Below are 14,505 nucleotides of genomic sequence, written 5' to 3'. Positions count from 1 at the left end.
CTGTGTGCTGTCCTGCAGCATAGAAGAAATACATATTTCTGTATGAACTTGTTCAACAAAAAAGATTGGTTTATATCTATTGCTCATTGTAATCAAGTGCTTTATTGAAAGTTGGAGAATTCAGTGTTTTTTTTTGTACATTAAATCATATTGTAAAAACACCAGAAGAATTATTTAAAAAAGGAACCTACAAACGTTTCCTGTAATGAGCTAAGCAGTCTCTGACAGCGCTGTTTCAGTGTGAAAGCAATAGATAAACTGTATGCAAAAGAGCATAGTTGTGTTCTAATAAAACTTTATTTACAACAATAGGTGGCAAGCTGAAGGTGACCCATGGGCGGCGGTATTCAAATGCTCCATTTAAGCAGCAATCCTGCCATGAGTTCTTCCACATACTTAAAAAATGAAACAAAAAATGCACTCCCTGTTATGGAACTAGTCTCAGGAATGAATGCTTGAACCTTGAGTTGTTATATTTCAAAATATTTTAAAATGGGGTAGAGCTTTTTTCCCCCAACAGCTTAGATGAAAGGGTAAGCATATACATATATAAATATATGAATTAAGCAAGAACATTTATACCTTTGGCTGGTTGCTAAAATAAAATTGCCAATTCTACCATTCTTTTAGATTTTTATATTTAATATTAGCTAAGTAGTTTTAATTCCTGCTGTTATTGTATTATTACTTTTGTTTTCTTTCTTTTTTTTTTTTACACCCCTTGAGATGTAGGTCAGCACACTGCTCTCTGTCAAGGCATCCATTATTTTCCACCATGGAGAGACAAAATTATCAGTTCTTAATCTAAAAGAATGATAGAATTTGCACTTTTATTTTAACAACCAGCCAAATGTACCAGTGCCGTGGAGCGGGCTTGCTAGTGGGCCAGGCACATCATGGACTTTCTCCCTCCTAAACCATCTGGTTTATAGGCCACTGTTAGAAATGTTCTCTACATTATATCAGCGATGACCTTTGGTCTGGTCTCATCTCTTTTTGCTCTATGGTGTGTTTTGTCTCTGAAATAGAGTAAATATTGGTTAATATTCATACAAAATGCTATTGGTGTGCTATTGATCAGGAAATGTCCACACAAATGAATCTGACCACCGTCTGTTTTCTGTTCACAGTGGCACCTTTCAGTACACCCTGGAAGCCACCAAATCTCTCCGTCAGAAGCAGGGGGAGGGCCCCATGACCTACCTCAACAAGGGCCAGTTCTATGCCATAACGCTCAGCGAGACTGGAGACAACAAGTGCTTCCGACACCCCATCAGCAAAGTCAGGGTACGGGCCGGCCTCATTCCTCAGACAAAGCACAGAGAGATCAGGTGGATGGACTGGCTACCTCACAGCCTGTGGAAGCCATGGAAAAAATTACCAAATAAATAACTGTAGAATAAATGTCAGGGAATTGGGGCAAGAGAACGTATTGACTTGTAGGTTATCATTTTAATCAGTAACCAATAAACCCCTGGGAAGGGACATGGTTGGAACATACTTTCAGGCTGTATCCAGGGAATCTTCCTGGCTTCGTTCATTGCTGCCTAGCTATTGTTTTCATTGTGTTCAATCAATGGGTCTTAATTTTTCAAGTAAGTAGCTGTAAGTCAGAAAATATTTGTGGGTGGGAAAGAGCTGTTGCTCTCTTCTGTAAAGTTTTGCAATTCAGTTCGTGTTCCTGGGTCTTTTGCAACCTGGTTTGAAAGTCTCTGCAACCCAGGGCTTGCTTAAGAGTCAAGGGGTGAGGCCTGATTGGATCTCTATGAGGGACTTGGAGGGATTTTCACATTCATGAGTATTAGTCCTATTTGTGGGAAACGAAACTATCCTGGAAGTCTGCCAGCTTCTGGCATTCTTACTACTGCCAAAAAGGGAGGGAACTCTAATCCCTCTGTACTGAAAGGGAAAATTATAGCAGAGCTCTGAGTAGAAAGGTTGAAGAACTTTCCTAGCCGGTTGTAAAATGATTTATGCTGCTGAATTCATGGTCTCTGCCACACCTTATTTTATCCAAGGCTGCCCCATCCTTTGAGCCTTACAGACTAAGAATGGAGCACCATGCTGTGCCTACTGCATACTACAACCCAGGCTCACCCTCACACAGATTGCCAGGCAAGGATAAGAAACCAGGTGAAAGAGAATAAAGCACCTGCTGGCTGGTTTGACTATTATTAGCCTTAGGTAAAAATCATGGAGTGGTGATGTCTGAATAGACTGGGTTTTCTGGTTTTGTTTTAATAACAAAGAGAGAGAAGGATTGTGCTCATTTCTCTGTCCAGAAAATCTTACCTCCGAGGCTGTCCCAATCCCAGCCCCAGGTAAGAACTATAGGAGGCAGAGCAGTTGGGAATGAGAAGCATGAAGCAAACCTCCCACCCAAGACTGAACCAATTGCAGGTTGAAAGGTGTCTGGGGGGCTTTGTGCTTGCTGGGGGGCACATGTGGTCCAGCCTTGAGGATGAGGCCTTGGTGGTGGGATGCAGCCAACATCAAAACAATAAGCGTCACAAAATCACACCAAATATTACTGAGTGTCTTGTATGCTCCAGGTGCTGTGTTAAACACCATCCATCTAGTAACTCATTTGATATGAACAATAACCCTATGAAATAGATATTACTGTTTTTATAGTATTACAGGTGAGTCACTGGGCTAGGAACTAACTAGGTTGGTACAATTAAATTGTGAGGGGATCCTGACAGACAAGTCCTAAACCTGTTTTCTTGACAACCAAGATTACTATGTTGAATAGCATGGAGATCTGAAAGGTAGGGGGATTTTAGCCTGGGGTCCCCTTCTGGAGACATACCCTAGAATTTACACCTAACACCTTTGTGAATGCTAAGTAAGAAGACAATTGGTACATCTATTTTTTTTTAAAAAATCCTGTAAATTACAAATCAGTGTATAAGTTATGTATACACCATATCATCACTCTGAAAAGAGGGCGCATGGTTACTATTCTAAAGTCATGAAGAGTTGTTCCCCCCCCGCCCACCTCCAAGGCAAGTTATTTTATTTTGATCAGAAAAAAAAGCAGTAATATGCAATTGAAAAAGTTATTTCCTAAATAAGATTATCACATACCATAGAAGCAACAGATCTTTCTCTGCACTTGAAAATGAAACTGTTGGTTACAGAAACCAATCAGTACAGGGTTCCAACTTCATTCAGACTAAATAAAGTGCTGAAGCCAGTGTTGGTAAAGCAGAGGACAGCAATGCGCTGTGTAAAACCGGCCATCTGGTTCTTGTTTATGGAAACAGATTGGAGTGCAGGGGTTCTTCAAGAATTTTGCTTCATTCAAATCATGGAAATAATTCAACATGGAAGTTTTCTTTCCTTCTGACCCTTCATGGAGCAGGTTTCCCTCCCTTCCCAGCTCCAGGAGGGCAAACTCTTGGGAGGGGGGTCAGCTCCTTCCGCCAGCACTGACCTGAGACCCATGTTTCATTCCTTGTGGAAGGACTCAGGCTTGTTGATGGTAGTTTCAAACTGCCCTTCTCTTCATCACTGAAGAGACAAATTTTCATACTAAGAATATGCCTTTACTTATACTAATTTAGTCATTTGCTAGAAAAGAAAATAATACCTGGTTATTTGGGGATAGACAGAAATAAACACCAGGTGTCACCTAGTAAATGTTCATATAAAAATGGAAAAATTGGAACAAGTGGAAAGGAGAAGAATGAAGTGTTGGTTGAGGGCACAGTGTCCCAACCTGGCCTGTGATCCCCTCTCACCACTTCTCTGTGCTTTTGAAGGTCATGATGTGCATAAATTTGGGCAACACAGACACATAGGTCTAAACTAGTTTTTCAAAAGAACATCTACTTTCTCGTGCAACACGTGTTCGTGTATATATTGGGAATCAGCAGATTTTGAGTTGACGGTATACCTGTCCGAGCAGGTACCTGACACAGTATTTGTCAGGCACCGGTGCCACTGTGGTGAGTGACTGTCCTTGTCCTCATTCATTTAGAAGTCAGTGGGCAGACATTGCCATTTACTGTATAATAATAAACAAATATATGACTGCAATTGATAAAATGCTATAAAGGAGAAGTTATTGAGCACTGGAGACCAATGAGCACTCTGTTCCAGGTAATATAAGGGATTTGTGGGATTTGCTTGTTTATTTGTCTTTTGGTAACTTGTTCATCTTGTAAATGACAGCAGATTAACAGAATTTGTTCAGCGAGCTGTCGATTCAGAACTAGCAGGAGTTTTGGATTCTTTTACAAGACATCATTTCTCAAGCTCATTTTAAAAGTACACCCACCTATTTAAATAAATACTGCAGTTGATCTTGACTATTTTGGTCTATGAAATATCTGTAACTTAGATCTATGTTCATCAATATGAACTCATCTTTTTAGTATTTCTCCCATTACTTCAGTATACCAGCCTGAGGCACTTAGTTCAGCCACCAATAGATCCTTGCTCCTTCACAAATGGTGCCTATGTTCAAGGATACGAAATTTCTAAAAATCTCATTTTCCATAGCAGAAAAAATACTTTTTGGTATTCCCACTCACCTCACAAAATAATGTACTTGCTGATAATTATTTAATCTTGATATGACTCATGGGGAAAATGATACAGGATTTTTTTCCTTCTGTGTGCTGTTTCATTTCCCAACCATGTTTTAAGTCAGTCCATTTTTAAACAAAACAAACCATCCAACTGAGCTTGTCTGGGCTTTTCTAAAACATGAAAAGCAACATTGCAGAAGTACCCCTTTGGTACGACTCCCAAAACTAGTGTCTGTGGAAGCCACAGCAGCACTGGACAGAAAGTAAAAGCTGTGTTTGTCCCCTCTGCAGAGTGTGGTGATGGTGGTTTTCAGTGAAGACAAAAACCGTGACGAACAGCTGAAATACTGGAAGTATTGGCACTCACGGCAGCACACAGCGAAGCAGAGAGTCCTCGACATTGGTGAGTTGACCTCCACCCCAGCCTGGCCTTTGATAAGTGGACAAGTGGGTGTGACCACGGAAAGCCCAACACAGATATCACAGCTGCGACCCACAGGCCCTTGCCAGGTGCCAGGCAAAGGTTTCTGCACCTTTCCTGCATCAGTACGTTTAGGCCCCAGCAGCAGGAGAAATTGAGACCAGGCTAAAGTGAGTGCTGAGTCTTGCTCTGTGAAAGTCAGCTGTGTCTCAGTTACTGTGTCAGCAGCTGAGAGTTAAAAATACTACTGTTATGCTATGTGTTTCATAGCATAATAGTGGTACGTTTAGATTTTTTCCTCCTAAAGCCTGTTTCCGTGTCCTCCTATGTTGCAACCTAGTAGGCAGGCACTTGATCCCCCCATGACACATAACTTCGGGCTTTTTTGACACCAACATGATGACCACTGAATGAGTTCTAGACCTCTGATTCTTTGGCCCGTGTTCCTTCAGCTCCAGCACACCCTTAGAACAAGTTGTAGGAAGTTGTCAGACATATCAAACATTTGAGAGGCCTTCCCGGACAGGGAGGAAGGAGTAAATCTGCCAAGTCCATTTTCAATAAGTGGTCTGTCCCCTAGAGATCTGCAGCCTCTGACTGGACTCGGGGGAGAGTTGGGATAGCAGCTGCTACGCCAGGGGGTTCCATGGAAGGAATCTGTTGCAGAGGTTGCAAGGGACGAAGGCGCCATGAGGCAGTGCAGACATGAGCAACAGCAGGAGTCTGCAGCTCTTAACTGTAGGGCTGGAGGATCAAAGGGAGGAGGTGTGGGTGTCAGGGGAGCCACCCAGTAGGAGCTGGGACCACAGAGGGAGCCGCTTTGCAATGGGAGGTAGAACCACAGGGGAACGTCTGCCAGAGAAACCTCGATGCCAAAATGGGGGAGGAGAGTCCCCGGTTTCTTCCTGCCTCCCTTTCTCCTGCCAGTACTTCCCATTGGCCAGATTTGCCTGGAAGTCATAGGGCATGAGACCCTCGAAAATGCAATTTTCATGAATCAAGGTCTGAAACACAAAGCAAAGCAGGAGGAGTTAGGCATAGATCTTAAAATTTCTAGAAGTTTCTTAAAAAAATGTAGACAAAAATATGTGTTCCTAAGTGATTTTAAACTTAATGTGTGCGCTTTTCATCTAAAAATATATATTTCAAATATAGATACTTGATATAGATAGCAAAGATGGCGTTTATCCCTTCCTTTTCAGCCTTGACCGATGCAGAGAGGTTGATGACTAGGCTAGGGTGAGAGACTCACCATAAAACATATCGACACCGGCCCTCCGTGGTGGCGCAGCGGGTTAGAGCACAGCACTAAGGATCTAAAGCCACTTCGGCATGAGTTTGATCCCCACCCTGGGAGGTGACCCACATGGCGCTGCAGACCTCTCCTGACCCTCCCGCTGCTCCCCTCAGCAGTGTACTTGTCAGTCGGCCTGTTCTGCTCCCCACTCTGTCTCTGGTGAATCCTCTCACCACCCTCCGTTTCTGGCCTGTACCCCAGTTCTGTATGCACAAATAAATCTTAAAAAAAAAAATATCGACACTAACTACTGGGTCACCCGACAAAATGGTGGTGGACTATGCTGTATCGACACCACCCCCATTACCACTACCACACAGGCCTTCTGCTATACAGTCAAATATATTTATCTAGTTAACAAGAAAACTGAGTCCTAGAGAGGGTCACTGAACTATCGTCCCAAGTGATTTGTTGTTCTTGGGTAATTTTAGGTAAGAGCTGAAATAAGAAATATCTTCTTCACCCAGGTGTACACTGAACCTTCAAGACAGACTGACGAGGAGAGGGGTTGGGGAGACTGCCTTAACCTGCTTTGTGGCCAATCTGCATAGAGAAAAGGAACAATTTAATTTTATTTGAAAAGTTAACCTTATAATTATTACCCAAGAAAATCAGAGGAGCAATTAAATGGAAATATGGACTAAGTCCAAATCACAAATAACAAAAGCATTTTACTGGCATACCTGTTGGTTAAACTTTGACATTAACAAGGTTTACTTTTTTTAGACCAGAATGACTTCTCAGATCTCCCAGGACTTTAAAATCTTGCCGCTGTGCCTATTTTCAGACTTTTCTCTCTCCTATATTTCTATATAGTTCATACATGTGCACAGATATGTTTTATCTTTGAGATCTGATTACCAACTAGCTTTATGGGTACTGGGCTAGCTGCTTTGAACCTTGAACCAACACATTAAATGTACCCCTTATCTTTGAATGAAAAACTGGTTTTCTCAGCACAATCTTTACCCCTAACTCAACCTGATAGGGTGAGAATATCTTCCAAAATCTCATGTTTCGTTATTCTACTAGGTTAAAAAACCAAACCATGTTTTCCTTTGCCAGTGGGGTGTCAACGCCATTTCAGAATCAAGGGGAGCCGAGTCTGCAATGGGGGAGCCATGTGTGTGTGAGCCCCGTCACTGAGAGAGCTGTGAGCTACACCTTGACTCAAAAGGAGGTTTGCAATACCTGCTGAGGACAGAGAGCTCATGTGCTGTATATTCGCCAGCTTGGGCTGAGAACTCTCCAGCATAGCCTAAAAAGGAAAATGCAAAATTATTTAATATATTATTGTTTCTTAACCTCCATGAAACTGGAGGTTAAAGTTAAGAAGGCTCAACGTTACAGTTATTAAGTCTTCCCTCAGCATGTTCCACTGAGCTGTCCTGGAAGCTAAGTGAGGAACCAGGGAAAGGCCACTTTTGCTAAACAGGTTGTTTACATTAGGGGATGTTAAAGGTTTAACAAGTCTGTGGGTTGGCTCAAGAGACCCTCAAACTCCTCAAATCAGGCACAACTCTTTTGTTGTGTTGGTATATGCACACTTCCATCTCTGTCCAGGAGTTCCCGGGATTACCACCCCTGCTCCCGAACTCTGCTCTCTGCCCCGCTCCAAGCAAATCAATGGTGTTTTCACCTCTGACTGTGCCTTGTCTTTTCCAGGGTCCCCTCACCATTCTTTGAGGGTTACCCTGAAAACTGTATCCTATAATCATGTGCTTAGTGATAATGCTGTCTTCCTTAGATAAATTTATCTCCCTTGGACTAGATTCTTCATTGTTCTTTGAGGCTGCTTCTCAACCCCTGAGCCTGTTCCTTTGAGCAGCCCCTCCGTGTGATGAAGGAAGTCCTAAGTAAATGGGATTGTGAGAAGGATTGGGTAGTTGGGAAAAGTCTTGCTTTGGAAGGAGACTCTTGGGGTGCCAGGGAAGTGAAGCATAGATGGAACTTGCTGGTCTCAAGCTCAAAAAGGAGCTGAAGCTTGGAAACTGGAAGTTGTGTAGGGCCCAACTGTCAAAGGTCTGTTGATTCTTGACTTATGTCTTGGTGACAAACCTTAGAGCCGCAGAGATTGGGAAATACTGTCTTGGTTCCTCTGCAGAGATTCACCATGGGGCTCTGTTGTTGAGAAAGATCACTGCTCCATATGTTGGGAAAATTGAGCTCAGAGTTTCTCAACCTCTGCTGCTTTGACACGGTGCTGTCTTGATGACGTAAAGTCTTGTTTTGCAGCTTCATTAGGGAGATACTGAATTATGTGTGTTTATGCTTTTTTTTATATTGAGGTATAATATGCATACTTTGTTTTTAGCTAATCCATGGTTTTCTATTGTTGAATGGAGTGGATTTAGAGATCCAGAAATGTATAAAGAAGGATAATCAAAGGTATACTGACATATTGCTATTCTTCTGAGGTCTGTTCTGTTCATTCATCAGTCTTCCCAAAACTCTGATAAGAACAGATAGAAGGAAATGTGCAGGACTAACAGGCAAATAGAACAAATTGGTAGTCTCTTAAGTAGTTGCAGCACTTGCTTCAGGGACTTTGCACAGTCATTGAGGATTTTTAGCAGGCCTGGAATGGGATGACATCTGTGTTTTAGAGAATTAATTCTGGGAGGTTGGGAGACCAGTTATTGCTATGAAAGAAGAATTTTTGGAAGAGTGAATTGCCAAAGGGAAACACAAAGTTAACCCAAGAACAAGAGACTGACAGACATTCCATGAGGTTATCGGAATAAAGAAGAAGAAAAGGATTCCAGAAGGCAAAAATAGTGTTATAACCGGGTAGATGCCCAGTTCTAAGGAAGTGGGGTCGGGACTTACACAGTGATTATCCAGTTTTGCAATTTGTGGGCCCTTTAAAAATTATTTGAAGTGAATGAGAAAATGAACTGGTCAATGTATCAATTCTATTCAAATAGTAGAGAACTGAAATCATTTTCAGGGGAAAGCACACTTTTCCGTTTGTTCCCTTTCAAACAGAGAAGGAAAAATTACCAGAGATTTATTTAATAACTGATATTAACTGCAGAACGAAAGCTAGAAGTTACAACATTAAATTATAGCACATTCACATATAGTTTCCCTCTACTGAACAGAATTAAAAATGACTTCACTACTTTTCACTGTTCCAAAATAATGAGCATTGCAGTTTTGCATTTTTCCAGTTGGGTGGTGGATTGTCCTGTAACGAGACTGCTTCCACAGCATGTTCACAGAAACACCAGTGCTTTCAGTCACATCCAATATAAGCTTCAGGGAGATGACGTCCATGATTCCTTCAGCAGCTTAGTTGAAACTGAGGAAGAGCAGACGACCCTGGTAAAATGATTGAGCACCTAATTGTGAACCGAACATTTGCTCTTTATTTAATTTCCATCTTTAATTTTGAGTCACTGTACTCTTTCCTTGTGTCATGATGTATTCGTTTTATTGTTAAAATTAATCCTGTAGTTTTCCATGGTAATTAGGCAGTTATTTTGCAGGCAATTATTGTACATCTCTGGTTACTAGCATGTGATTATAGGAGCTGCACTTGGGTCCTTATACAGATCTAGTTTGTAAGAGCCAATTTCTAAGTTATACTGTATTGTTAGAAGTTTCTATATGAAGGGAAAGCTTCCCATGCAAATGTAAGTTCCAACTCATTCAAGACATTCTCCAAGAGCAGTTTTTTTTTTTAAAGATTTATTTACTTGTGCATTAAGAACTGGAGTACATGCCAGAGGTGCAGGGGCGGTGAGAGGCTTCACCAGAGACAGAGTGGGGAGCAGAACAGGCAGATCGATGAAGTACACTGCTGAGGGGAGCAGTGGGCCAGCCAGGAGATTATTCCAGAATGGTAACTGGCACTCTTCCCTTAAGCAGGAAGGACTGGGTCTTCTCACTTTTAAAATTACACAAATGGAATTTTACTTTTTGATGTTTTTCTAGGCTGTTTGCACCCCTTCTGAATAGGTATGAAAATTAAATTTGATTCAAAGATAAACAAAATTATTTGAGAGCTTCCAACTTTAAAAACACCACCAGAAATGGTGAGGACCAAGGCACCGATGGTCTAAGAGTGACCTGGATCTCTGTTTGGCTTGAGGGGAGACGGGAGCCTGGGCCAAGCTATCCAATATGGAGCCTCCAGGTCTTCTCCTTTTGCAGGCTTTATCTCTTATGAGAAGCACAGCAAGTGCTCCAGTTTACGAACAGGTGCAATGGAACCAATCCCTGATAATTCTTTTTCATCTCAAACTTTGGTTAGAGAACATATATGCGATAAAAGTGTTTTTTTCCTACCATTATTCTTAATAACCCGTTGATCCTCTTCCCCACCCCCCCCACCCTCAGAAGCCCCACTTAATTTATTAATGTTCACTAGTTTTTGCTTTGTCAGCTCATCTGCTATGTAAGTGTGCAAATGTTTGTCTTTGTCATTCTCATTTGCTTTTCCTATAGGCAATTCCCTCAAGCTTCTTTCATGGTGCTATAAATGGCAACATTTTTGTCTTTTGTACGGCTAAATAGTATATTCCATTGTGTGGCAATACCACATCTTACTGAGCTCCTTTATTATGTATTTTGTACCACATCTTATTGAGCTCCTTTATTATGTATTTTGAAGCATAAAGTGCAAATAGTCTTTAAAGTTTAATCTTAATTCAGGCAGAATATGATCATTTTCAATACTGATCAAGCCATTGTGGGTTTTATTTACTGCACGCTAGTGTCAATATGAACAGTAGAAGCTCATTCTGCTGAAGAAACACCTCTAGTGAGAATCACTTTCCTCTCTGGTGTGTGTCCCTAGGTTGAGCTGAAGGTCTCCCCATCTCTCCCACACCAGGGGGAAGGGTCTGGGATAGGACCAGAGTAAACAAACCACCCGCCCATACATCCAGACCCCAATCTTTACAGACCCTTTTGCGCTGGTAGTGGGTCTTCCTGTTTCCTTCCACTCCACATTTAAGAAGAACCTCCTTCTACCCGGCACCCTAAACTCACCTCTCACCCCATTGTAATGTATCCTTCACTAACATCTCTCAGGACAAATCTATAGGTCTGTTGTCACCCACTAGTTTTCCTACTTACTTCCAACCTCTCCCTTTTTCTTCTCACTGACTGTTCCCTACAACAGACTCCTTTTCCTGATAGATACCTTGTTTCTCCCTGTCTCTGATGCTTGATACTTCCAGGCAGAGTCAGTTATTTCTCCCTTGGGTTTTTGGTTTATAGCACTTTGCAGTGTTTCACTTGGTGTATCAGTTCACATTATGTAGATCCCACTGGATGCTAAACTTCATGAGTGGAGAGACAATTTTTTTTTACCTTTGTATATCCAGCGCCTTGACAGAGTCTGCATAGCATAGATGTTCAACCAAGATGATAGTGGGTGAACAAACCCCCCAGGTATAGTTTTGTGTATGTAGGTAACCTTTACAGAGGGCAGGCATGTGTCTTGTTACCTGGAAAATCAGACTGGAGGCAGTCTCTCTCCTTGTCCATGATGAAGGAATCATTTCTGATAGTATTTTTTGGATGCCAAAGAGGCTAAATGTGCATTTGGTGCTTTAATTTCTTACATTTTAAACATTGTTTAATTATACTATAAACTTTCTGACAATTTTGCTCGAAATACATCAGGGGAAATGTTTCTTCTTTAACTACGCTAGAAATTATTATTATTGCCTGGAAGCAAACAAAAATTGTTTCAAATCAAATCTTCCTCAAAATAGATTTGGGAATTAAAGATCACAATGAATGCAACCCTTGTCTTCACTAATCCTAGGAAGCATGTTTATTGAATTCTAGAACATTATTGTCCAATAAACCTTTTCTGGTAAACTGTTTTCATACTGTTGACAATTTCAAAGCCCTGAGTGACTAACCAGAAAGAATATAATAGAGGATTAAAGCATGGAATAGATGCTGGAAGACCTTGTGAGAATCCACTTTAATGAGAGGTTAAAGATATACCATAAAGAGATACTGGTTTAGGTTATGAGCTTTCACACACACATAGATAACTAAAACCACTTAACAGACCTACCGTGTTTAACACGGTAAGGTGCTTTGTTTCCTGCTTGCCATCTTTTTTTCCCCCATCTTACTGGGCATTATGTTGTTTTTCTCACTAGCTATCTGAGACCATCCTTTCATCTCAACATGTAATCTAGACTTTTATTTGATTTCATGGTTTTTGCTTGGGGTCTAATTATTTTCTTTCTTCAGAGATGCATTTAACAAAACCTCAGCTAACTTGATAGTGCCTCATTTTTTAGTATTATTTGAATGGCTTAAATATTACCAAAAAAAAAAAAAAAAAAAAGCCTGGAGAGATGGTCAGATAGTTTCATGAGACTTAGTTATTTACTGAACAAAACTACAGAGCTGGTCTCCCTGGCTCCACTCCAGCATTTACTTAGAGGCTTCTCTCTCACTACGCCTTTTGACGGAAGCTAGTTTATGTCTTGATGATATGTCTTGATTTGCAAAATCAGGCAAATCTAAAGTTTTCCTCTTCTGTGTTTACAAAACTTGAAACTTGCCAAGAAAAAGTGTTTCCAAAATTAAATTAATCATTTGAGCTTGTAGAAGCCAAAATAAGGTAAAGCTAATCTGAAGCAAAACTCTTTGAACAGGCTTCAGGAATGCAGGGCCACCGCCAGTTCTGCTCTTGAAAAAATGATCTGTATTGAAATAATTAAATGCTAAATAAATGAGAATCTCGGCCTTCCCTGGTGGCGCAGCGGGTTAAAGCACAGCACTGAGAGTCTAAAGCCGCTTCCGCATGAGTTCGATTCCCGCCTGGCCGGGAGGAGATCCACATGGCGCGGCAGACCTCTCCTGACCCGCCCGCTGCTCCCCTCAGCAGTGTACTTCGTCTATCTGCCTGTTCTGCTCCCCACTCGGACTCTGGTGAAGCCTCTCGCCGCCCCTGAGCCTCTGGCCTGTACCCCAGTTCTGTATGAATAAATTTAAAAATCTTAAAAAAAAAAAAAAACTGCTTCCACTAAGAACTTGTTACCATAAAATACATAAAAATTCACATTCTGGCCCTCCCTGGTGGCGCAGCGGGTTAAAGCACTGCACTGAGAATCTAAAGCTGCTTCCGCATGAGTTCGATCCCCGTCTGCCCCGGAGGTGACCACATGGCGCGGCAGACCTCTCCTGACCCGCCCGCTGCTCCCCTCAGCAGTGTACTTCGTCGATCTGCCTGTTCTGCTCCCCGCTCTGTCTCTGGTGAAGCCTCTCGCCGCCCCTGAGCCTCTGGCCTGTATCCCAGTTCTGTATGAACAAATAAATAAATCTTTAAAAAAAAAAATGAGAATCTCATCACTGTTCAGCAATCCTATGAGATGGAGCTGGTAGCATCACCACTTGACAGATAGGGCAGCCTGTCTGTGCTGAGGCAGATTTTCTTAGGCTGCGCTAAGCCCGGTGAATGCTCGCGTTCTGATCACAAGCAGTGATCAGAATTACCTGGAGTCACAGTGGGAGCTGCAGCAGGTCCTCTCCTTTCAAGGACACATTTATCTTTTTGAAGAAATACCAATTTTGAAATGATTTCTAAGTCCTCTCATAATCGACGGGAAATAAGTGAAGAGGGATAGCAGCACCATGAATTCAAATAACCGTTAATGCAAGAATCATGTAGAAACTGGACTAACCAGTGCATCTCCCCACACCACTCCCATCACAAGACTTGCCCTTCTGAAGTCTGCTGAGCAGTGAGGCAAGTGTGACTGGGTAGGCAGGAGCATCTGGGGAGGTTGAAAATGGAGGTTAATCTTCATGGAATTTAAGCAGCCAAAGCATTTGTGGCTCAAATTGAGCAAAAGATAATCCATGTGAAGATTTGTAATTCTTGCAAAGGACAGACGTCCTGCACCACCCATTATTAAAGGTCATTTCTTTTCTTTGAATCTGTTCAGTCCACAACTCTTGGGTACAGTAATTTGTACTTGAAAATTATTTCTGGCACTGAGGGCTGTTAGATACTAGAATGAGTTTTTGAGGTAGACTGTAGAGTGACTTGTCATAAAAAATCAATTCTCGAGATTCTTACTAATAATAGTTAAGTACCATCACATGAGAAAGAGTTTAATTTTCTCACATAATTTAGAGTTTGTTTCACTGGGGAAGGTTAAAGTTTCTAGATGTACTGTGTGGGATGGAAAAAGGTTTTCCTTTTTGGGGGGACTGTTTTGCTGGAGAGAGGGAGCCCATGGCAAGTCTGAGATGATGACTATGGG

The 14,505-nt window shown here is 41.7% G+C and overlaps 1 protein-coding gene across 1 annotated transcript in view; it reads left to right on the top strand.

Moving 5' to 3' along the window:
- GRHL2 (grainyhead-like 2 (Drosophila)) overlaps positions 1-14,505 on the top strand; it is a 126,605-nt gene that overhangs the window by 53,911 nt on the left and 58,189 nt on the right. Inside the window, exons 6-7 of the mRNA XM_004680005.2 lie at positions 1,131-1,287; positions 4,830-4,941. Coding sequence (XP_004680062.2) covers positions 1,131-1,287; positions 4,830-4,941 — 269 coding nt within the window. The remainder of the gene's footprint in view (positions 1-1,130; positions 1,288-4,829; positions 4,942-14,505) is intronic.

Source organism: Condylura cristata, unplaced genomic scaffold (genome assembly GCF_000260355.1).
Source record: "Condylura cristata isolate star-nosed mole 26May11 unplaced genomic scaffold, ConCri1.0 scaffold00009, whole genome shotgun sequence".
NCBI lineage: Eukaryota > Metazoa > Chordata > Mammalia > Eulipotyphla > Talpidae > Condylura > Condylura cristata.
Note: the sequence above shows the minus strand (reverse complement) of the source record. Positions and strands in the feature narration are given on the sequence as shown.